Here is a 26,449-nt window from a genome sequence, read left to right as displayed (position 1 = left end):
ATTTTCTTACATTTATCTACCTCGATCGTTGTTTGCTCTTTTATTGCTACTTGATTTCACAAGGTTCTTCTGGAATTTCACACTATGCGACATAACTATCATTACAACTACATTTACTATCACCTGAATTCTTAACTGTTTGCCAAGCCATTTATGAATACTGTAAAATAACAGAGGTCTCAGCACAGAATCCCTGCAGAACTCTACTGGTAACTTGCCTTCATTGCAGATGCACACCATTTATTCCTATTCTCTCATTTTTCACTGTAAATGTAAGGACTTTCACTCTTACTCAGTGGCTGCTTAATTGCCTTACAAGCTTTTTGTTAGGGACTCTGACAAAAAATTCTTGGAAATCCAGGTACATGGTACTCATCAGGTCACGCTCAGCCACTGGTTTTTGATCCCTTTAGAGAACTTCAAGATCAGAAGGTAATATTTCTCTGCCTTATGGCTTCAAAGCCATACAGACTTCTTCACAATAGATAATATTACCAAATTTTATTTAATTTTATCCTTGAAATATCCTTATATTTTAGTTCCTTCTAATTTTCTGGGATGTATGTAAAGCTTACTGGCCTGTCGTTCCCCCTAGATTCCCTGGAAACTTCTGATTTTTAATTTGATCTCACATTCTTTACCTCCCATTCCTCAGTAGGAAAGCAGTTCTCAGTGAGAACTTTCACACATCCACAGGTAATTCAGTTCTGGCCCTGGCAATTTACTGCTGTTGATTTTTCTAATTTGTTCCATAAGCTTTTTCTTAGTTGCTTTAATTTTGGACAAATTCTGTGCTGCAGTAAAGATTTTTTTTTTTTTTCTGTGAACGAAGAAGAGTTCCAGCATAGGAGTCTTCTTAATTTCCTTCATAATAAACACCAAGGCAGAGAATTCATTTAATATCCCTGCAATAGCCTTGCCCTCTCTGAGAGCTCCTTTTAGATCCTTGCCATCTTTTGGCACTGTAGACTCTCTGATAGGCTTCCTGCTCCTGTTATGCTTGGAGGAAATATCTTAAAGTGGAGTAAAAGAACACATAAGAGAAATGAAACTATGGAACATTCAGAGAGTGCTATGTATTCATAAATTTCTTTTCATTTTTCAATGTTTTGTGATAAGAACCATTTACTGCAATTTTATACTTTATGTCAAGTGATAAAAGAGTGTTCAGACAAATCATCCCTTTCAAATCTGGGACAAGGAACTTTGTGAAAATAATGTCATTACATTGCTCTGTCTCTTCTAATAATTTTTTGTGGAGCTTCTGAATAGGTGTTTCCTTCTGACTAAATTAATTGTAGAATTAAAGTAAGGTTATCTGTATCTTCCTGGTTTCTCCTTCATTTTATGTATTTTATAAACAATATCTAGTAAGATTTAATCTAAAATTCCAGAAATTGTCAGTAGTTTCACCATATATCTGCACATGGTCACCATCTGACGTGAAAGGTTTTGTCCAGTTGATCTCTTCTCAAAAGTGTTATGATTTTATATGTATAATTTTGTATATAAAAATATTTGAAGAGCATGTAGACTTATTCTTAGATGGTTTTCCCAAGAAACCATTGCTAAGCAGTTGAAAATGTTTCCTATTTCTGTTGTGCTTCTTATTCACTCTCAACCTCACATGTTCTGTCTGTGTTGTAATGATAGAAGGTGCGAGGTCTTCTTTCATGGGTTTTTACTGGCAATTAGGCCTTCTGCTTTAATCTTAGATCTGTTCCACGGCTGTCCAACAGCTGGAGGAAGGAACCTGAGATCCCTTACAGAGTGGATCTTTAGGGAAGTGTTTTATATCAGAAGTTATATTCCATCAGTCTAACAGCATCTTATATAAATTCTCTCTCATGTTTGATAGAGCATCTAGAGACTCAACAAGTCTTTTAGTTTTGTAATTTGTCTCATTTTTCTATCAGTCCTCTATAATGGAAATAGTGAGAGTGGATTTCTCATACTCGAAAGCATGTTTTTATTCAGAAGTTATTTGTTATCAGTCACCATTTCCCCAGAATAACAGAATGAGAAAATATACCTTCTAGGTTTGATATGCTATGTGAGTTTGTGCTTCTAGATGAGAAACAGTGTTCTCTCAGAACCGGAGAAACTAGTTGATCCTTGGACATTTATCTCTCTTTTCTTCAACTGCATGTAATCTTCCCCTTTTCTGAGACTCGTTGGGCAATGATGACAATAGAACTTTTTCACTAAGCCTGTCAGTTTTATGTATTGCCCTGTCCCAAGCCTCTTACATCATCCAGTTCCTCCTTAATTTTTGGAAACTGATCATCTCCAAGGTATATGTTGCACAGAGGAAGGTAAATCTTCTTTAATTTAATATGTATTCTCCTTTTTAAGTGGTTCACTTATGCGTGTCATACCCCCAAGCCTCTGATGTGAAGCCTCTAAATAGTTAAGTTTGGGGGGGGGGGGGGGTGTTAATTAATATTGTTCAATTAGTAACAGAGCTTTCTATATATTACTGTTGTAAATAGCCAAAAGAAATTTTTTTATTTCTATAAAGAGTTCAAAGCTAGAAGCAATGTTCCTCACCCTGTTGCAGATACCAAGCGAAGTCATGTTGACCTCACCTTTGGTTTAAGGAATGATACTGTCCTGTGTTGGAAAGTGCTAATAACTATAATAATGTTATAATAAAATGTGTCCTCACTGTTTTAACAGAGGCACATTTTTCAATGTATCAAAACAAATCTGCTTCTGAAAAGCCTCAAAGAAATTGTCAGTAGAAAATTAATCACAATTCACACATTATTAATAAATATTAGAACTAAGTTCTGCATATTTAAGGTGATACTTACCATCTTAAACAGTGAAGGAACAGCTAATGCTATTACACACTTTCACCTTCCCTAAACATTATACATTTTTTTGTCATTAATTTCAACTGATTAATGCCTATACATACCCTTATACTTTGGGTAAAATGGTATTATGTTAGTACATGCTTAGCTTTTCAGTAGAAGGGCATTAATGAATCCCACCTAAAATATGACTGCATAAAAGATCACTAAAATTAACCCGATTTATCATTTTAATCTTTTTTAGTGGCCGTCAGAATTGGTCTTTTTCATTCGCTTGTGAAAAGGAGGGTGTGACCTGTAAGCAGATGTAGGATCAGCCTGAGAAATGCATACAGCAGAAGGCTCTATTGTGCCTTTTTTTTTTTTTTGTCAGAATGTTTGAAGAATAGTTAATATAAACAACAAAATGCTCAGTCTTCAAGTGCCTGCTGGTTAAAGCAATGTTTAAATGCCACGTGATAATTTGCTCTCTTCATTTTCTGTTAATATAAAGACGTCTGTCCTGCCTGCTTCAAAGCTGGTAATGTAAATAATTGTTTTTCTTAGATATGTCTAACATAAACGATGAACTTTACAAAAGCCTTAATTAATACAATTGTGATTTAAAGGAAAATTTGGGGATTAAAATCCTTGGATATTGAAGTCCTATAAATAGATAATAAAATCTCTACACCAAAATCCTAAACAATTTAATCTACAGTTTACTAAGAAACAAGATGTCAGAGTTTTATCTTTTTAATTTGAAAGCTGTCACTGTTCTTTCATTTTATTGTGCATCCTGAATTTAAAAACAAGTGCTCTTAGAAAGCAGTGAAGTCTTCTAAAACAATTTGTTTCTAGGAGCGAATATGACATTTAAGTTTAGGTTTTGTTTTTCCTACGCCCTTGAAATGAAGTTTATTGTATAAATGTCTTGAAGTAAGACCTTAGCTGAAGTATTTTTCTTGTATTTTGTTTTTCATCATAATTTCTCATTTTTCTCTGGCAGATTCTTTTGGTCAGCCTTACTGTTCTCATGTATGTGCATGTGTGTACATGTTAGAATATCAGTCTGTGCATTCCTCTCATACTCTTTTCTTTCATGACAGACCAAAGTGATGGTCTATGTTTTTAATGAGGAAAGCTCATTGAAAAGACTTGAAACATTTTTAAAATATGCAAATATGTAAAAAGCACCAGTATTGACGATATTCCAGAGGAAAAAAAAAAAAAGTCATTTTCAGTTAGTATTTCACAAGGCTGTCTCAACAAAGCAATCTTGCTTAAGGTAACAATTCACTCTCTTGAGAAGCCACTAGGAGAAGCTGTTTCCAAAGTTGAGGGCTGGAAATAATCTAGTCAACCCAGCGTCCATATCTAATTCCCACTGGAACTGGTATACCATTTTTATCTCACATGCCATACCTATTCACAAGAGTCTTAATCGTACAATTCATCAGGTGACCTCTGCAAATTACTACATGTTTTAAGACCTCTAGAAATCAAAATATTTCTGGAGGGTACTCTAAGCCTTAAAGTATTAGATCAAGTGAGGAAAAACAGTCCATTCCCAGAGGAAAACCTAAATCCACCACCTAATCAGTTAGCTTCCTAGAGTAACTGCCATCATGACAGAAATCTTGCAAGATTGTCACAGTAAAAGTTTCTTTAAAAATTCTGGTCAACTTCTTTTATTGGTGTCATTATTTAAGTGTCTTATGGTCAAACAACTACTTCCCACTTGAATTTACCAGCTGTAGTTCATGAGGTATTTGTTTCAAATCTCTTTTGATATTTAAGTCCGAGTGAATTAAACAATTTGAGATGTGACCAGAGACAACATTACATCTGTGCCAGTTAGACTGTGATCTAAGCAGACAAGACAGACCAATCCAAATCCAATTGACAGAGTTCTCAAAAAATGGAAAACTAATATAAGTGAGACAGAGAAGGCTACTCAGATTTTGAGTGTTCACTGTTTCACCTAGTTCTCTAATCCCAAAAGCAGTTGTGAAGAATAAGGAGGGAAAAAAAATGTGGTGGAAAGGAAAATTCACTCTACCTTCTTGAGAAGATAATCTTCAAATGAAAACTCTTCTTAAGACAATCCATCACTTTTCTTGGCTGAGTTCTTGAAAGAGAGGTCCCACACTGCAATAGGAAAGCTGAACACTGGTTTTGAATTGAAAAAATAAGTCCAAACCACTCTCCATAACATTTGGGACAGTAGGAAAGGCTCATTTGTTGCATACTTTATGGATGGCCTAATCCTTTGAAAACCAAATGACTACTTGAGTCTGATTTTCGTGCCAGGCACATAATTTGTAAATAAAAATAACCAGCTCAAAACAGTGCTATTTTATTTTATTCTGTCTTTAAAGCAATTGAAGATCTAGAAGACAAATTAGTGGAAATTTTAAAACTATGTATCTTATTTTTTCTGTCTCAGCTCATCCTAGAGTCAGATTCTTTTTTTGTGGACTCTTTTTTCTCAGTGGTAGATAGATATTCCCAAGAGTAGCAAAAAGATGATTACCAGCACAATATGTGTCTTAGAACTGTGTTGTGAAAATTCATTTCTATATTCTGCTTGTTGCAATAAGGCTAACAGGAAGAAACAAAATCATGATTCAGAGTTTGTGCTGTTTTCTAAAATCATGTTTTCAAGAGGCAAGTTTTTCAGTTCTATAGATGGTACATTTTTCTAACACCTTTTTGTGTACTCTCTTTTTCTTCTGGGACATTGGCTCCTATGCAAACATCCACTGAAGATATATTTAACAGTTTTGAAAATTTTAGGTGTTGTCAACAAGGTTCTTTATGACAACAAACTCAGTGAAGTGACAGCTCCCTGGTACGTGGCGATCCCAGCCTTAGTTCAGGTTGACAGATATGACATCCTACTGGCTCACCTTTTTCACTTACTGTTATCTGGACCCCTAGGTCTTTTCTGTCATATATATGACATGCCTCAGTGATGTTTAATATGACAGAACTATTTGCTTTATCACTCCAGAGCACGATCTCTCCTGACAATGAAATCAGACAGTGCAATTTACTTAAATTTGAGCCCATTCCATCTGTCAGAAGGCTGAGGTAAAGTATCCTGGCATCCGTCAAAATAGAGAAGATAAGTTATTTGCTCTTTCACATCAAATTTATACAATAGTGTATTGATGTGCCTGGTTACTCATATCTCCACCATATCTGATTTTTATTGTTGTCTTCACAATAATTTAAGGAGTTCAGGCATTCTTTCCACCTTGACTTGACAGATCACAAATATAAGTGATTTAAAGGGTGAGAGAATTATTTATGTCATGACCAGGTGGTAACTTATCCCTCCTAGATATAAATATATCGCAGAAAGTTAAAGTAACAATTTAACAAACAAAATGTTCATAGAATCCTAGAATGATTCTTAGAACATTCATGGAAAGTTGTCTTTCTTTGTGTCATTATACTACAATTTTCTCAGTTCTAGAAATTTTCTCAGTCTAGAAAAACAGTTTTGGAGGCTCTGGAGGAGGTACTGGGCAGATCTGCACTTAGTGTCAGAGTCATAAACTCAGGTGGGAAGCAGTAGCTGTTTTGTTACTCTGGAGCTGGAAGTTAAGAGATTAACAGGAAGTTTTCAGATACTTCTTTTAAAATTACGCTATATGTGAGGAAGTTGTGACTCCATGGCAAAATTATTTCAATATAAATACATTAATAACACCTTTAGGCCAAGACTTCAGACTAAGTGTGTGCTCAACATACGTGTTAATGCTTATTATTATTATTAATGGCTTATTATTAATTATTGGGTTTTAAATTTTATGTTTAAAAAAAAGCCAGTGCTTTTGTTTTTTAAAGACTATTTTTTTGTTGTATCCTTTATGCTATATTTATATGGAAGTCTTCATTACATGTTGCTATTTGTCAATATGAGACGGGGGATCAAAAAATCTATGCTCGCTCTAAGCCAGGGGATTCCTAGGTGTTGCCTGCTCTGGCTTTTCTCACTGTAGTTTGCCTCCCATCTATATTTTAAAATCACTTTCAACCATATTGTGTCTCTGGGAAAGTATCTGGAAGATTCAAGGAGCTGAAATTCAGCAAGATCTGAGTAGGCCCCTCTATTGTGCCAATAGTACTAATTTTCTTGAGAAAGGATATTATATATCTTTGGGAATTATTTGGAAGAAATATATGCGACTTTGTGTTCATATTGGGATCAGGTAGAGACTTAGGACTTGAATTTAAAAGTTCAGTTCAAAAGTTAAATTGTTTGTCTATTGTCTGTTCTTTAACTGTATTCACAAGTTACTGTATATCCTTCAAGGCAAGGGGAAAGAGGAGAGGAGAGTTAGCACGCTTGTTAACTGAAAGCTTGAAAAATAAAGATCACAGTTCAAAGAGAAATCAGCATGAACAGATATCAATAATTATGAAATATTTAATATTACAGGCCAGATGGAATTGGAACAGTATCTGTTGAAGAGAAAGAAAGGTTTGAGGAAATTAAGGACAGACTTTCCTCCCTTTTAGAAAACCAAATAAGCCATTTCAGGTGAGTCTATAGTTTATTCAATGAATACTAAGTTTTTTTCTGGAATAATCTTCTCATGGTGTTCAATTTTGGTCTTGAACAAGCAGAGTGAAAATAAAATAGTCTACCTGCAAAGGTATATTGAATATATTAAATATGGAATAATTTATTGGCACAAGTGATTGTGCTTGAAATTTATTTGTGTATCATGTAAGTTGTATTTTTCTATGGTAGAAAAGATTGTGCAAGAATATAGGCCTGATTTTTGTTGATGCTTTTAAAATTTAAGCTTTCTATAACTCTTAAGAGAGAAAATTGTCTGAATGAAAGTGACTGAGCCATAGCGATTTCTGGTATAGTACTGATCAGAAGAGTCATCTGAGATAACATCTTTGATAGATGGCAGCTAAAACTTTTATTAATGACTAATATAATTTTCATGATTTCATGATATGCTTATCTTTCCTGAGTCAGCTAAGGTCCATCACCCTCAATAAGGAATTTGTCATATGTAAGGACTGTCAATACCGCTAAATGTTTAGGGAAGGAGTACAAGAAAGTGAGCAAACTTGGGTGATTTTTCCTTCTATTTTCTAGCAAATGATGATTTATGAAGCTTAGCATTAAAATGGCATGTAGACCACCAAATCTGTTAGTTTATCACCTAAGACAACATATCTTCCATTATTCTGTCAATCTAATCCTTTTTTGGAATGTATTTATAAAAATTTTTTGTCTCTGTATCACCTTATGACAACCAATCCCACAGTTTAAATAGTGCTGTGTGAAACAGCTTTCTTTTGTTTGGTAAGGCTGGCTATAAGTTTGTTGGATGCCCCTCTGGTTTGATGAGGTAAATGTCTAGTATTCACTGGTTGATAAATGGGTTGTTTTGATCATAGAGGACATAGCAATCTTCACTTGGGACTTCATCTCTGTATTAATCTAAAGAGAACTAGTATTCTTCAAGGGAGGTATTCTTTTGGGGGAAAAAAAAATTATGCTCCCTTCCTTTATTTGCTTTAAAGATTCTTCCTTGACTCATTTCCTATTTCTTGTCTTCCATGGAAATAAATAGCGCTTGCCAGAGAAGTGATACAGAGCAGCAAAGGACAGAGTGCTTACTACCCAGGCTGAAGGAGAATACTGACAAAGAACATCATCTGCAGGGGGAAGAAAAACTTGTTTCTGTGACAATCTTCTTATGCTTGCTACAAAAAAAAAAAAAAAAAAAAAAGTTGTACTGGAGCTGGGAAAAGACCTCTGGCCTGTTTGGCCTGATTGGCATATTATGATCATATCCTGTCAAGTTTATGGTAGAAACAAAATTGCTGTAATTTCCAATTAATATAGATACTTTTACTCATACACAATGATGAAGTCAGTGAGATTAGCTGTGACCCAAAAAATACTGAAGCGGCAGAAGCCTTCTGAATATGTAAAGAAGGGAGATGGGGGAACAAGAGAGGCTGGGCATCTTCAGAATAATTCTGTTCAGGCCTTCATGTGCATGAGACTTAATCACAAAATGTATAATAATGTCTAAATAATTATTTGATTGGAACAAATAAAGGTGAAACCCATCATGTCTGCTTACCTACACACTAAAGTATGTTGATGAGCTTCAGCTGTGTCAGTGACCGTAGGATCTTTCTGCCTTAGTCTTGGTAGATTTTGAGGAAATTCAGACAACCTTAGAAGCTCCTCCTTGAGAGCAATTAAATGTGTTATTCATAGATGAAAGCCTCTATCCTTCAGAGGACTCTCAGGTTTTCCTTAAAATCCTATTTAATCAACATAGACAAACAATGCTCTGCCAGGTGAAGTGCAATTATTATATCTTTCTCTGAACAAAGACTGAAACTGAAGTTAGGTGTAATGTCTCGATTTACATGAAGATACTGGCGTAACACTGGTAGAAAGAAGAATCAATAGTGCCCTGGAATCTGAATTTATAAAGCGTATAGAGTCTCAATATAGGACATCCTGATAAAGAATTGGCATTAGACTTTTAAATAAGACCTTGACCCAAGTAATGCAAAAAGGATCACCTGTATCATTAATTAATAAAGAATAAGCTTGACTGTGAGATTGCTTGCTTAAGAAAACATGGTATTAAAACCACTCCATATTTCTATCCATCAAAATTGTTGTGATAACTGTGCAATGCTCAGTATTTTGAAAAATACATTCAGCAGTAAAGACTGATGCAAAGCATGTACTGAATGTACATGTACTGAATTTTTTTTGGCCTGTTCTCTTTTGCTACATTATTAAATTTTGTTGTTTTATGGTCACTACAACAGAACACCTCTGCTGCTCTGCTCCTCAAACTATGTCCTGTTCGTGTTTGAGACCAAATCTGGAATGGCATCTTTTCTTGCAGGTCCTAAATTAGCTGTCCAAGGAAGCAATTCAAAACTGTCTCCTGAAAGATTATCCTTATATCTCATCCTAATGAGACATTGATCAAGTGTACATGTGTATAGTTGAAATCTGTTACTGTTTGTCATCAATTTGCAGCTCCTCTAATCTCACTTAACATTTCCTAATCACTCTCATCATAGTAATTAGAGGGTTAGTGGTACAGACTTTCAAGGATTACCAGCCCTTCTTTTCTTTCTGAGCTTTGCCCTCACTCTGTTGCTTAGCATTGCATGCAATGGTCAGCTGTCACTGTGGACAGTTTTAACTGAAGAGTGTATTTTTCTTCATGCCTTTTCAGAGAAGCACTGAACATTTTCTATGCCCACCTAGGTCACTATGTTACACCTAGGTCACTAGAACACACCCATCTGAAAAAAATGCTCTCCTATGCCTGTTAGTTAACCCACCGCTTCCAGTTTTAATACTCCCCTATGGACTTTTTAATTTTAACTTCTATCAGCCTGGCTCCATTACGATTAAGATGCAGTCAGCCCATCCCGTGCTGGTGACTCTCATCTAAAGTATTTCCCAGTTCTTAAGGTACTTAAACTTTTCCTCTCTTTCATTTTACCTACCCACTGGGACTTCAGATTTCTGTCTGGCTTTCAGGCATCAAATGTGGAAGAGCCAATGTTTCAGAGAATGCTGCTGTGAGAGTCTTGAACTTTAACCTCTTGCCTGGCTGCATGAATTTTATCTCTGTAGTGTTCCTCCTACACTTTTGTGTGTTACTGGTCTAATGTAGACCATGAATGCTGCTCCTTCTCTATTCTCCCCTAGGTAACTTATATAAACACCTCCTGATGTCCACTGACTTTGCACCCAGCAACGAACTTACTGCTTGGTCCTCTTGGATGACACAGATCCAATTATCCATATGTCTAATAATTGAATTGACTACTGTCACCATCTATGTCTTCCTATCTTTAAAGATCCCCTCAGCTGTGGGAACATTCTTGCCACAGCCAAACCAGTAGAGGTTGATAGGAATAACTGTGAAACGCAAGTGAAGGATTGTGGAAATGTACCACAAAGGGAGGAGGAGACAAAACATCTGAAGTTGTATTATGTTTTAAAATGACTTAATGCCTAAGGGTCATTAAATCTGCTTTGATAATTTGTTAACCTGTCCTCAGAAATTGTTAGCACTACAGTAAGAAAGAAATAAAATGAGGCAAACCAAATACTGGAATTCTCACTGTGGAAAATCCTTTTTTGACCTCATTTGCAGCACTTTATTTTGGTGACCAAAATGTATATCTAAAATTCACTGGTCTGAATCCTTTTATCATTAGAAAATATTTTACTGTTGGAAAACATTAGAATTACCATTCTCAGTCAGTAATAATAAGAATACTCTCAGCACAGTAAAAAATCTTTTTCCAATCGGGGATATCCCAGCAAGATTTTAGAAATGGGATTAAGAGAGGTTACAGTTGCCTAAGCATTGTAGCCTCATTGAGCTGATATGTTGGATAATTCAGTAGACAAAAATGAAAAACAAAGCTATGAATGGGATTACTTTTTAATTTACATAATTTTAGATGAGACAGAAGTGGGTATGGTTTAAGTTGCAGCTGCTAAATTTTAAGATAACATAAAATGCTTTTCCAAGTTATTTATAATATAATAGAGAAAATTGTGGAATATATGCAGGCATTTGTATTCCCAAATAGCTGACATTTTATCTTAATCCAATATTAAAACAAGATATAATAAACAGAGCGCTACTTCACATCTCCAGTAGCTGTCATGACTACATGAGAAATACTGCCTCTTTCCAATTAAGCTCATCAGAGTCCATTAAGTATCCTTCATAGTTGAGAAGGTGGAGGTGATGCTTTTTGGCTTTTAAATTTTTTCTGAGCTGCTGGTGGGCTGATATTGCTGTACTATGCATATGCTCCATGGTAGAATACTGAAGAGGGCTTCTGCTTTCATTTGTACTTCATGTATGGAAGTCTTCTGCTGACATAATTTAATGCAAGTTGTGTACAGTTACATCCCAAAGTAAATGTTTAACTTATGTATTATAATTCTGATAATTTTTCTCTTCCTCTTTTTTCTTTTTTTTTTTTTTTTTTTTTTTACTTTTAAAGATACTGTTTCCCCTTTGGACGCCCTGAAGGAGCTTTAAAAGCCACACTTTCATTACTTGAAAGGGTAAGTTTAAGAACATATTTTAAATTCTGCTTGAGTACTAAGCCTGCATTTTTCTTTTGCCTTCAGGCTGCTGAAAGCAGACTCATGTCTTCTCAGTTATTTTACTACTGGTTTTAATTGTTTACTGGGAGGTTTTTTCTCATTGTCTTCTACAGAGGCAAACAGCTATTTTCTGTAGGACATTTATTAGGTTTTCACTTCAAGCCACTGTAGTGACTCTTTTTTTCTTTATAATTTAATAATTACCCAACATTATCCCTAAAGTAGCACAGGTCTACTCTACAGCCCCCCCTTTCCTGATTTCTGTGGCTTCTATGCCGATGATGTTGTCTGTACTGATATGTATAATTAAAAAGCTTCTATATAATCCAAATAATCTTCCATAAATGCATAATCTGAGTCAATTTAAGAAGAAAAAAATTATATGCAGCAAAACTGACATGGGCAGCTATAAATATAAGCTCCTGCCCAGCAAATCCTCATGTATTGACTGGAAGAGAGAAGACCTGGTAATGGTAAAAGCATCTCAGTCATCTCTGAGGAAAGGGAACTTTATATTCCAGCAGAGATTCCAGAGGAATTATATCAGTAGGAGCCTCATGAACGTATGAATTCAAAAAAGCTTAGATCCCAGTCTGTGTAGCTTTGCCAAAATCATAGAGATCTGGTCCTGGGGAGTGTCAGTTCTGCACTGCAGAACACTTCATGAATAGAGAGTCTATCTTAGAAAACCTCTGCCATGTTCAAAAACATGTAGAGTGTGGGTAAATGTCTTCTTTGACTTATAATCTTAGTGGCTTAGTGCTGTGTAGATTCCTTTATGTTATATGAAACAGTTATTTCCTCTCACAGTTCCTGCTGTTACAAATGGCTATGGTACTCTACCTGGTGCTCAAGCAATACCGTTGTCAGTCTTGACTGGGAATAAATGTGCATTCTTATACTTGTGGGTGCAGAATGGGTTAGAAACATTTTATTTTACCTGTTTTTTAAAATCTCGAAAAAATATCCATAATATTTTTGAATTTCCCTTGTTGATAATCCACAAGTTATTTATTAAAAAGAAGTAGGTTAACAAAGGTAGATATATCAAGTGTGTGCAAGTAATGGAAGAAGTCTGCTTTGCAGCAATGTCTTTCTATTTTTACCATATCCTTCCCCAGATATCTCTTGTACCCTCCCTTTAACAGTAATTTTTAGATGTTTTATAAGGATGTCTTTTATCTGAGGAGCCATTGGAGAAAAAGCATCTTTAAAAGGTCGCGAGTTATCTGAAATGTCATTATTTATGTTAAAATGTGGTAAAAACATACTGAGGTTTGTTAACACTTACTTGTTGAAAGTTAATGGAGTATAGAAGTAAAAATGCAAGTGAATTATTAACAATATTTATTCCTTTTTTTATCATAATCCAGAGTATATACTGTTGCATTCATATAAAGAGGTATATATTCTCAGTTTACTTCTCTTGCAACAGGCGATCCATTTTATCTAAGTCCTATATTTTAGAAATGAATAGGCTTTAAAAGCTGACAGGTTTTGAAAAGGTTTATATGATCTATTCTTCTACTTGTCCATAATAAAATATTCCAGCAGAAGTTCAGTGTTTTCAATTACTAGTATGGATGACTGTTTTTTACATCAAGGACATGTTGAATTTGAATAACTTTATGAAGGAAGAAAAGCAAGTCAGTATTAGCTAGCTCTGATAGTGGTGTTCACAGTTTCTCTTTTACACTGTTGAAGAGTCAACAGTTATGCAGTGGTGGAAGCTTTTCCACAGGTGAGAACCAAGCAACCATGATCCAGCCAATCCACAGAATACTCTTGTTATACTGCTCATGGCATCACCCAAATGAAGACTGACTGGCATGCTGCAAAATGCCAAACCGTAGATGTATTTATATAAGTACTATATAGATAGTCAAACCGGGGTTGAACAGAAACCTTCAAAGACAAATACCTAGTTCCGCCAGTTGAAATAGCTCCTTTTTGATGTCTGCCTCTAATCATTATCAGATCTGTAGTAACTTTAGGATCTTTTTCATTGGGTTTTGGGTAATGACTGTAACCAAGTATTATAATTGTCTCTGGTGCAGGTTTTAATGAAAGATATTGCCACTCCCATACCAGCAGAAGAGGTGAAGAAAGTGGTTAGAAAATGTCTGGAGAGGGCTGCCTTGATCAATTACACTCGACTTACAGAATATGCCAAAATAGAAGGTTAGTACAGCAATCAACTGCCAAAGTGGCTGTAAAAGCCAACAATGCCTATTAACTGAATATTGTGTGAGCACTCTTTTCCCTTTCCAGAACAAACCCTTTCCACAGCAAGGGGAAATGTCTCATTAAAATCTCAGCTGGTGAACTATGGAGCTTTTTCTTATTCATTGCTTTAATATGCCTCCTGGGACCCTGTCTGAATGGAAGACTAGGACTTCCTAATTTAAGTTGCCCTTTGTTCTTACTTTTGAGTTCTCCATAAATCTAAAATGTTGTTTATGGGTTATTTTTTATTTCTCTAACTATTTCTGGTAATTAAACCACTGACAAGAAATTCTTTCCTCCACAACAGTCACAAGCATACCTTGAAGCTTGAAAACTCTGGGTACAGATGCTTTTTTGATGGACTAATAAGGCAGACAGATAGATAAGTTTGATTAGTTTTGCTGTTGTGTTGTCGAATGTATAATAATATTTTGATGATTAAGACCTTAATTACATCCTTTCTGCATGAATTAATGGGACAAAATACCAAATTTGATGGTAATCAGAAGGTTTTCTGGAATTTAGGTATCTTCTAGAAAGTATATCCTTAAATTAACAAAGCTTTTGCTCAAAAAAATGGCTTGGATAAACAATGTCATTTTACTATTTGTAAACCTTATACAGAACAAAAAGAAAGTCATAATATTCACATGCCTTGTCAAGACACATCTGTTCTATTCCATAAAGCGCAGAAAGCTTGATATATACCTGAACAGATAAGTTCAGAGTAGAAAACACTTTGTGCACATTTATATACCTGATTTTTTTGAGGTAGAGTCAATTAACAGGAAAATACATGGAGGATGAATTCTGCTTTAAAAATATCCAAATTTTATGCTTTTTTTAATAGTATGTATTTCTAGCAATGCATGAGAAGAAATAGAGTTATCATAGCAGCAAAATGAAGAAGCTTCATATGTTTAGCAATATTATAAAGCCAACTTTTTTTCCTTTTTCCATTTCTGCTCAAATTCTCTGAAAAACGTGAGTTAACCAATCTCACAAATGATTAACAAAAAACCCATCTCATCACTATAGCAACCAGTGTTATATCATGGGAGTAACAACATGAAACCATCTTAGTAACCAGTTTATCATAATTAATTATGATATCATGTTGTGTTAAAGAAACAAGAATGACTACTAAATCTGTTCTGAAAAATGAAAAAGCAAAAATAACTGTTTTCCTTAGTTTTTGTCTTTCTGTATTCATAAAGGGGATTTTTTTAATGTTCAGTTTTTAGGTCTTTTAGCAAACCTGTTGAAATAATGGGTATAAAAATATAAACATTTTTAAAAGATGGCAAAAGCATGCAAAAGATATCTAAACTCACTGACACTAAATTGCATTGGTAAAGTTTTTTACAGTGATGTAAATATGTCCTTGCCCAAGATTTTAACTGTATCTTAGAGAATTTGGCAGTTCCACTGCAAGTAGCAAATTTGGACCTTAAAATATGCACACTCCTAACATTGCAGTAAGCTGGAACAGCACATAAAACTGCAGTCCATCACATGGCATATTTTGATTTGCAAATTTCTTTTAGGGTTTGTTGTCTTTTGGTTGAAACACAGCTGTATTTCTGTAAGTATTTTTACACTCATGTAATTGTAAACCCACCGCACAATAGATACTTGCATATATAAGTCTAGTACTTCAATAAGAGATAGGTTGAGTACTTTTCTGAGGATAGAGTACTATTTGAAAGTGAAGGACTCCAGTATCGTAACATCAGAAAATTAAAACATGTTGGTTTTCAGTAGCAATGAGACATGTAGTGCTCTCTCTCTTTACTCTGGTCATTACAAAGATCCTACATTTTTGCCAATATAGATGTAATAGTTTTCAGCAGTAGTTTTCAAAGTAGTTTTCAGACCATTCTGTTTCATTAGGTTTATGGGACCATTACTGTATCCGTGCACTGGAATTACGTTCTTCTCTTAAAAGTAATTCATGTTAGTTAGTGTTTGCATTAATTGTTTACTCTTCAAGTTGCACACAGATAGCATGTATTCATTATCTTTGTATCATTACTCGTGTCCTCAAATGTATCTGTCATAAATTTTGGGGATTTTCGTCCTATTCTTTGAATATTTCTTCAGTGAACAACATCGTATCAGTCAGTGAAAATGCAACTATTGCATGATAATATCAGCTGTAGATCAATAGTAGCTACCTAAAAGATAGAGGTGCAAAGAAGACTCTAACAAAAATAATATTCTTATATTCTCACTTTCTTATATTCTTTTACTATTGTTTATGTGTCTAGATTCCCAGGCACAATATGGACGCAAACTCAGCCCATGACCCCAAAATAGAGACTACATAGGACTAGTAAATAAAAATATACTACCTAAACAGATACACCATTTCTCCCTCAGCTGACAAAACCCATCACTTGTGTGAGCTGACTTACTGCTATACTGAAGGTTTTAAGGTTTTAAGTCTAAATAGTTATACTTCTGTAATGATGTTTTTCTTCTCTCTTTTTTTTTTTTTTATTTAGCAACAGCAGAAAAGGACTCAGGTGATTACTATTTTTGTGCATGTCTGCATGTATTATAGATGTGTGTTGTGTCTTGTTTCATAGTTTTTATTGATTTCAACAATACAAAAATATTGAGCAGAACACGTGTGAACATTAAAATTCATTTTTCTGTGGTATAGTCCATGCATTCTTCATTTACACTGAAAGTTAACTATGATGTGCATATTTATTAGCAGTTTAGATAATTTTATATTTTGGTATATGATGCAACTGTTGTTTCTGTGAGAGATATGTAACTAATTGATGCAGAAAAGTTTGGCTGTTAAATTCAAAATCAGTTTGTGTATTTCGAGAAATGCAATTTCATGGTCATCAGCAAAAATGGTACCTGTTTTGTAATGGGACTACTGGATTTATTGATGAAGGTCTTGATGTATATTGTCCAGTAGTACAGAGAGGGGTTTTTTGAGTGCTTATATCCCAATATTTAAGAGTGATCATAAAAGGAGCATAGCTGAAGTAATATTTGTGGCTGAGTAGTATTGGCTGCATAGAAGTATGAGTGATTGTGCGTATATATACTGTGAAATAGATACATGCACTACTTTGTCTTACCTTTTTTAAAGATGTACACACAGACCCAATGGAAGCCTGTTCATGATGCTTTATGGGGTTTCCACAAATAATATCAACCACAGTTATGGGAAGGGGCATTGAGTTGGTAGTATTCTCAGGATGAAATTATTTTCCATCTGGAAAGAGACTGGGGTGATGACTTTGTAGACTGCATGGAAGTAGTCCAAAGTAGAGCTCCTTGCCATTCAGGGCCTGGAAGGGAAAAAGATGGTCCATTTTTGGAGGAACAGCTTCTTTAGCCATTAAACAAGAAAAAAATACTAGCAAATTATAAAAACTACTTTTTTAAAAATCTGTATTCATAACTGAAGATTCAAAAAATTCCATTGGTTCCCAAAACTTTAGTTTTCATTTGAAAGCTTTAAATGCCCTGGAAATAGAACAGCTCTACTTGGAACTGTTAAAAAAGAGAGTAGATAGTGTAATAATGGTATGAGTATTCATGCCACAGACTGTTAGGATGAGTTGATACTAACTCCAATTGATCAGGTAATCTCCCAACTCCTTCTGATCAACAGGGAGAGGTTCATTAAGCAGGTGATTTGGAGGCTCCTTCAACAATTTCCCTATGAAAGGACCTATCTCACACCATCAAATACAAATGCACCCTAAGAGAGTTTCCCTACGAGGTATCTAAAGCTAGATACCACAAATAGTCCATTTAGTACTTTTACTTCTGTAGGTACTGAAGATAATATCTCTTCAGATTAGAAATTTAGAAAAATGTTGAAATTAATTTATGAAATGAGAAAACTGATTTTAAAACTTGTGTCCTTTGACCTTTACACTCTAAAACGTCAGCTGTACACTTTTATATAACATGTATCACCTCAAGTACAAATCTACCTTGTGCCACACACTTGCTATTCTTACTTTTTCTTAGGCTCATTATGTCAGAAATATAGAACATTACGCACAGATGGCCTGCAGTTACAAGCACAGAAAACAAAACAAAACAAACAAACAAAAAAACCCTGTACCTGTTTTCAGTCATTTTACATTACGTTTATGAAACTTTTTACAAGAAACTATTGCCAAGTTCTTAAGATAGGACAGCAAAGCTGTCCCTTAAGTGACCTGGCATATAACTGTGTTAGAGAATGGATGAGAGGAAAGCCTAAAGCTAGAGGTTTATAGACTGTGTTTATAATTTAATTGCTTAATTAATTTCTGCTTCTGACTAAAAATGCAACTGGAAATTAATCAGACAACTCTAATTAATTTTATTGAAAGGAGTAAATAGACTTTCACCAGAATTTTGTGTTCTATTGAACCCATTTCTCTGTTGCAAAAGATGAAGCAGTTGAAAGGAATCCAAATAAAATTATATTTAAGCCTGACTGACAGGGCCAAATCCTGTTCCTGTTGGTGTCACTAGCTAAGCTCCTACAGATATCATCATGAACTTGTTGTACAGTATGCTTAGCCCTAATACCATATATTGCATTGTCGTGGAAAATAAAGAAAAACTATTTCTTGATAGCTATTATTTACCTTTTAACTTGCGTACTAGATACTGTATAGAGAATCTTGAATTGCAGGAGTGTCCTTGTTAGGAAATACAGAGGTGAACATGCAAATTCTTTTTGTTGCGAGAATCCTTTTTCAGCAGCATGGTTGCCAGGTTCCCGGGTCTATTCCCCAAGTGCTCTCATTTTCACAGTCTCAATTGAACAAGACTCTGAATGCTTTCCCAGAAGACGGTGGTTACTTTCTTAATGGCAGACGCAGTGGTATAAGCAGCACTTGCATCAACAGGATTTGTTTGCAGTCAGGATGACATTTTATTTAGCACTCCCATGTCGTTGCACTATTATGACTATAAAACAGCTTTTTTCAATAAAAATTACATTTGCAGTGACATTTATACAGGGTTCAGCGTGTCATTGCTTATGACAAGTACAGCTGAAATTCTCATGGAGTAGCTAATCTGTTCAGTCAGTGTAATTGCCATTATGAGGAAACCAGCAGCAAACCTACTATTATAATTTTGAACTATGTCTAAGAACTCTCATATAATGCCCTTGTAGTTTGCAACAAGGTTGTATAATTTGGCAACGAGATGATCACAGCATCAATATATGAAAATTGCTTTTTAAGTATAAAACATTTTCATTTCAGCGAATGGTGTCTTTGAGATTTTGCTACCTGAAAGTACATTTTAGATCATTTCTGTCTATGGCATATTTTCCTGTCTTATTCAGAATGTAACTTGAGTTAACTCTACGTATAGATAATGCTGAACGTAACTTGACCTGCTAGATGCTGAGGCCAGAGACAAATGGCATTCCTCACGTGCATTTTGTATAGCTTCCAATTAACAGCTTACAGAAATTTGCATGCCTCTCTCACCTGTTTTCTCTCCTTCAAAAAAAGTTGGCCTTCCTTATACAGAATTCGTATTTTTTACTTATAATTTATACACAACCATTAACACACACACAGAGTAATAAAATATTTATTCCTTCTTAGAAATGAATGGGTTTCCCCATTTAAATGTATTTGAAATATAAATGGCTGAGGAGTAATGGACTCTGCTAGTGCTGCTGTCATTACCTAAGAGACTTGATGGAACCTTACATGTAAATACATTTATTGGCACAAGGGCATTACATTGCTGTGGATAAATAAAGAAACTGGGTTAGGAATTAGACTGGTAAGTGGCTCTGAAGCGAACAAGGCAGTATCTGTCATTGTCTGTACATATTCATCTCTGAGGCAATAGACAGACTGTAAAGATTTGAATTATTAGGTAGTTGTCTTTTAACTCATTATTTTTAAAAGTCTGTAGCAGCTGAATATACTGGTCTCCTTCTGTCAATCAGTTTTAATAAAAGGAATGAGAATAGATTCTATTAAAATCAGAACATATAGTTACTGTGTAGTGTGCAGTTGCTCAAAGACAAATCACAGTTGTCATCCCAATATTTCTTTCTATCAGACTGACTGCCAAAAGCTGAATAACTGTTAACTCCATACAGTAGAAGGTCAGGAGCAACTCAACAGTTTGCTGGTTTTTAAAGGACATCATCAATCATTAACATACTCATTACATGCAAGTTTCTAAAGAAAGGGTAGTATGTAAATGCCCTCAAGGCTGAGAAGGATCTATCTGGCTTAAAAAGAAGAACACTACAAACATTATTGAAATTGAGTAAGCAAGTGGAGAGAGTCATTGTACCTGGAGAGGACTTGATTAAAGCTCTCCATGCATGTTCATTTCACTGAACAAACAAAAACGAAGGAGTTGCATAGCTGCATAACACCTTCTTGGTCTCTGTTGGGCAACTAAATGGAAAGACAATATGGACAAATATCCTTGATTTCAGTTTTGGAGCAGAGGTCTGGAAAAGAAACCCTGGATTGTTAGATCCATGTCCTGATACCCCTTTTTGAACAGACAGAATCACAGAATTGTCTGTGTTGGAACAGACCATGAAGATCATCCAGTCCAACCATCAACCCAACATTAACAGTTCACAACTACACCATATCCCTCAGTGCTAAGTTGACCCAACTCTTAAACACCTCCAGGGATGGGGACTCCACCACCTCCCTGGGCAGCCCATTCCAACACCTAACAACCCGTTCTGTAAAGAAATACTTCCTGATATCTAGTCTAAACCTTCCGTGGTGCAACTTGAGGCAGTTACCTCTTGTCCTCTTACACACTACTTGGTTAAAGAGACTCATCCCCAGCTCTCAGCACCCTCCTTTCAGGTAGCTGTAGAGGGCGATGAGGTCTCCCCTCAGCCTCCTCTTCTCCAGACTAAACACCCCCAGTTCCCTCAGCCGCTCCTTGTACGACCTGTGCTCCAGAGCCTGCACCAGCTTCGTTGCCCTTCTCTGGACACGCTCGAGTCATTCAATGTCCTTTTTGTAGTGAGGGGCCCAAAACTGAACACAGGAATCGAGGGGCGGCCTCACCAGTGCCGAGTCCAGGGGTAAGATCCCTTCCCTGTCCCTGCTGGCCACGCTATTGCTGACACAAGCCAGGATGCCATTGGCCTTCTTGGCCACCTGGGCACACTGCTGGCTCCTGTTCAGCCGGCTGTCAATCAACACCCCCAGGTCCCTCTCTGACTGGCAGCTCTCCAGCCACTCCTCCCCAAGCCTGTAGCGCTGCTGGGGGTTGTTGTGGCCCAAGGGCAGCCCCCGGCATTTGGCCTTATGGAAACTCACACAGTTGGCCTCAGCCCATGGCTCCAGCCTGTCCAGGTCTCTCTGCAGAGCCTCCCTACCCTCGAGCAGATCAACACTCCCACCCAACTGGGTGTCAGCTGCAAACTGACTGAGGGTGCACTCGATCCCCTCGTCTAGATCATCAATAAAGATGTTAAACAGGAGTGGCCCCAAAACCGAGCCCTGGGGGACACCACTTGTGAGCGGCCACCAACCGGATTTAACTCCATTCACCACAACTCTTTGGGCCCAGCCATCCAGACAGTTTTTTACCCAGCAAAGCGTGTGCCCATCCAAGCCACGAGCAGACAGTTTTGCCAGCAGAATGCTGTGGGAAACGGTGTCAAAGGCCTTACTAAAGTCAACGTAAACAACATCCACAGCTTTTCCCTTATGCAATAAGCAGGTCGCCCTGTCGTAGAAGGAGATCAGATTTGTCAGGCAGGACCTGCCTTTCATAAACCCATGCTGACTGGGCCTGAGCATCTGGTTTTCCCACATGTGTTGTGTGATGGTACTCAGGATGAGCTGCTCCATCAGCTTCCCAGGCACTGATGTCAAGCTGACAGGCCTGTAATTTCCCAGATCATCCTTCCGACCCTTCTTATAGATGAGTGTCACACTGGCCAATTTCCAATCTGTCGGGACCTCCCTGGTCAGCCAGGACTGCTGGTAAATGATGGAAAGCGGTTTGGCGAGCACCCCAGCCAGCTCCTTCAGCACCCTCGGGTGTATCCCATCTGGTCCCGTAGACCTGTGTGTGTCTATGTGATGCAGCAGGTCACTGACGACTCCTGGATTGCAGGGGGGTCGTTCTCCCAGTCTCTGTTTTCTGGCCGAGGAGGCTGGATTCCCTCAGTACAACTGGTGTGTTATTAAAGACTGAGGCAAAGAAGGCATTAAGCACCTCAGCCTTTTCCTCATCACTTGTTACCATGTTTCCTCCTGCGTCTAGCAGGGGATGGAGGCTTTCCCTGGTCTTTCTTTTGCTACTGACATACTTACAGAAACATTTCTTGTTGTCCTTGATTGCTGAAGCGAGATTAATTTCAAGCTGGGTTTTAGACCTCCTCATTTCCACCCTGCATAGCCTCACATCATCTTCGTAACCATTGTTAAGACCCTAGCCCCTTCTTCCAAAGTCCGTAAACTCTCCTTTTCTCCCTGAGTTGCAGCCAAAGCTCCCTGTTCAGCCAGGGTGGTCTTCTCTGTCACCAGCTTCTCTTACAGCACCTGGGGACAGCCTGCTCCTGTGCTGTTAAGACTTTCTTCTTAAAGAGTGCCCAGCCTTCCTGGAGCCCTGTATCCTTCAGGACCATCTCCCAAGGGATCCTGTCAAGCAGGTGCCTAAACAAGACAAAGTCAGCCCTTTGCAAGTCCAGGATGTCAGTTCTGCTGCCTCCTGGCCTCTCTAAGAATAGAGAACTCTATTATTTCATGATCACTGTACCCTAGTCGGCCTCCAACCACCACATCATCCCCCAGTCCTTCTCTGTTCACAAAGAGGAGATCCAGCAGGGCACCTTCTCTGGTCGGTTCACTCACCAGCTGTGTCAGGAAGTTATCTCCCACACATTCCAGGAATCTTTGGGACTGGTCCCACTCTGCTGTGTTGTATTTCCAGCAGATGTCTGGGAAGTTAAAGTCTCCCACAAGAACAAGGGCAAGTGATCATGAGATTTCTTCTAAGTCTCTATAGAATATTTCATCCACTTCTCCTTCCTGGTTGGGTGGCCTATAGTAGACTCCTACTACAACATCTGCCCTGTTGGCCTTCCTCCTGATTCTAACACAAAGACACTCCACCCTGTCTTCACTGTACTTGTGCTCAAAGCAATCATAGAGTCCCTAACATACAGCATCACCCCACCACCTCTCCTTCCATGTCTATCCCTCCTAAAGAGCTTGTAGCCATCAACTGGCACACTCCAGTCATGGGAGACATCCCACCATGTTTCTGTGATAGCCACTACATCATAATTTTCCTGTTTCATCACGGCTTCAAGCTCCTCCTGTTTGTTACCCATGCTGTGTGCATTGGTACACATGCACTTCAGATGGGCCAAAGTTTTTTCCTCTTCCCCCTTCAAATCTAGTTCAAAGCTCTCTCAATGATCCCAGCTAACTCCTGCCCCAAGATCCTCTTCCCCCTCTGGGACAGGTGCATCCCATCTGATGCCAAAAGATCTGGTGCCCTGTATACCCACCCATGATTGAAAAATCCGAAGCCCTGATGGTAACACCAATCTTGGAGCCACAAGTTGATCTTTTGAATTCTGCAGTATTCTTCTTCATCCATCCCCCCACATCATCTCTTAACATCTGGGCTGAGTCAGTCTTTGTCACTGCTCTTTGCCTTTTCCACTCTGTGCTTCACCCATTGAAGGCCATTTCAAGTCCTGTTTGCTCTAAACATGTAGGAACCACCCTACAGTCAAATTAGGTCCTAGTTTTTAGCATACTAACCTGGTCCTATATCCCTAATGAAGGAAGGATAGTTCCCTCCTTCATTAGCATTTCATCATCTCCAATTCCTCCTAGCACTATGATACATTTTTAGCCAATTGTTTTATACTTATGCGACTTAAGGTTTCATCACCTTGTCTCAGAGTTTTAGCCTCGTCCTCTTCATTTTTATCATTTTAGAAGCTCTATTGAAGTTTGATTTCGACCTTAAACATTGGTGACAAGAACTGTGCAGTCATTCCTGTAGTACTATTATACCAGAAATGCTTAATCTAATATATTCATGGAACACTTGTCTTTTGACGTCTATATCATACTTGTGGCACACAGCCATTCATTGAAAAGTTAATTCAACTCAGACATCAGCATTTTGATCATTTCCAGCTGACAAGTTCCCAGGTTATAGCAAATGTTTATTGCTGTTTGTGTGTCAAAATAGATTGCCCTCCTTAAAGTATTAAATTTTGTTTCTCTCTCACGTTCTTTGGAATTATCTGATTCTGGTTCCTGCATTTTGACTCTGCTGTCTATTGCAAGTGTTTTACAACATTGTTATCAATACACTCCTATTATTTATTCTGAAGCTATTTTTGAAAATATTAAAGAAGCTCAGCCCTAAGATGGATCTTCAAGGAATTCCTCAGTAAACTTTTCTTTGCTCCTTCTCAACACTATCTGCTGCCTTTCTCTTGAGACATCTCCTTTATCCAACATGTAGTTTCTTTTTTAATCCTTGTTTCCTTCATCTTAACTGGTATTTTTCCCATGAGGTATGGTATCAAACGCTTTATTAAAGTCAGAATAAATGAGATCTATTGAATTTCTTTTATAAGAAAATATCCTATCAAGAAAAGCTACTGCACAAGTCTAGTGCAACCTAACTTTGCAAATGTGTGTTACATTTTATTCTGTTTTCTGTTTATTTTATGTCCTCAATTAGTGATTTCTTCAAAATTCGTTTTAAAATTAATAATTGTCAACATCACTTTTCCTTCTTCCTTACCTGCAGCATTAGGTTTGTTGTCATCTTTCAGTAACTCCATAAAATATCGACTCTTAAAATTATTAGATTTCTTGAAATCACTTATTACTAAGTCTACACTTTCAAGTGCCAGTTTTCTATCAGTCTAGTATGTCAGTTATTCAGGTCTCTTCATTCATGGAGCCATTCAGTTTGCCATGTTTGTTACCTCTGAGTTTTATTCCACAGGAACAGAAAGTGCTGAGAACATTAATTCTTTTCTCTTTTGAAATTAAATTAGAAGTGAGGGAAAGGAAGAAAATACAAACTGCTTGTATCTGTTTTGCCAAAACCAGAATACAAACAATCGTAGACTAAGTGCAATTAAAAATTGAGGCTTCTTTTCATCTCTGCCTTTTTTCTTCTGTTTTTACGTTTTCAGATTTGTTATTTCGATTTTTTTCCATGACCCAAGATTTCCTTTTTGGAAAAAAAACAAAAAACAAACAAACAAACACAACAACAACAAAACAAAGAACAAACCAACCTGTGATTTTCCAAAAAAAAGTAATTTGATCGAATACTATGATTAATTTTTAAAACTGAAAATATTGTAGTGTGACCCACATTGTGAAATGATAGGTTATAGAGTAGGAGATGTGAACTCTTAACTTTCTACAGATCTCATAGTCTCTCTGCATATGATAATGGTAATGAATTCTAAAGGGGTTTTGTCCCTAGAATTAAAAATGCTACTGAATTCTTAGAAGGAAATTTGGAAAGACTAGTTTCAACTTTATAATTAAAGCTAAATTCCATTATTTGTATAAGGCAAGAATTTTTTTTTAATCAGAAGAATATAGGATGTCCTCCCAGATGTCCACTCCTTACTTTTTCATGCAGAATTAATTCTGTGAGTATTTGCAAGAAAAATCCACCACAGGCAAATCAAAATTATCTGTAGGTGGATTATCCCAGTTGCAGATTAACTCTTCAGGGTCAGTTCAGGTCCATTAACATATTCATTCCAGTTTATTGATGTTTGTACTGCTTTTGATACAAGTCTAGAAGCAATCTTTCTGGTTTTACATGTCAATCTGAATTAATGGGCCCTACTGGAGCAGAGTTGGCTCCATACAGCTCAAATTATGATATGCTTTATGGCCTGCTTTACTGCAAGGCTTCCCTATCATCTCCCCTCTGCATCAATATGAGTTCACTCTCAGGCTGCTATTTGGAGTGAATCAGTCAGATGCCTTGACAAGAGAACTGGTATAGAATAAAAGGCAGCTCATTTAGTCTCCATGCACTACAGTTGGATTTGAAAAGTACATAAGATTTAGGTCTCACTGTACAATATCTAAACAGACAATATTCTTTCAGAAACTCCAAACCTTGCTCAGGCTGTGCACTGCTGTGTACATCCTGGAAGGAATTTGACAGCCAACAGTCATCACGTTATCTGCCCTCCTGTGGGCTTAATGCTGGCACATGCATAGAAATGAATTAGCTGACAGTCAGACAC

General features: G+C 36.9%; 1 protein-coding gene across 16 annotated transcripts in view; it reads left to right on the top strand.

Moving 5' to 3' along the window:
- Window positions 1-26,449, top strand: part of CADPS2 (calcium dependent secretion activator 2) — a 322,958-nt gene that overhangs the window by 223,487 nt on the left and 73,022 nt on the right. For 9 of the 16 annotated variants that reach the window (XM_074903176.1, XM_074903169.1, XM_074903170.1 and 6 more), the window contains 4 exons: window positions 7,252-7,353; window positions 11,859-11,922; window positions 14,022-14,145; window positions 16,698-16,718. In XM_074903176.1, coding sequence (XP_074759277.1) covers window positions 7,252-7,353; window positions 11,859-11,922; window positions 14,022-14,145; window positions 16,698-16,718 — 311 coding nt within the window. The remainder of the gene's footprint in view (window positions 1-7,251; window positions 7,354-11,858; window positions 11,923-14,021; window positions 14,146-16,697; window positions 16,719-26,449) is intronic. The other 7 variants (XM_074903178.1, XM_074903177.1, XM_074903181.1 and 4 more) reach the window with 1 other exon arrangement.

The sequence above is a fragment of the Athene noctua genome, chromosome 3, assembly GCF_965140245.1.
Source record: "Athene noctua chromosome 3, bAthNoc1.hap1.1, whole genome shotgun sequence".
Taxonomy (NCBI): domain Eukaryota; kingdom Metazoa; phylum Chordata; class Aves; order Strigiformes; family Strigidae; genus Athene; species Athene noctua.
Note: the sequence above shows the minus strand (reverse complement) of the source record. Positions and strands in the feature narration are given on the sequence as shown.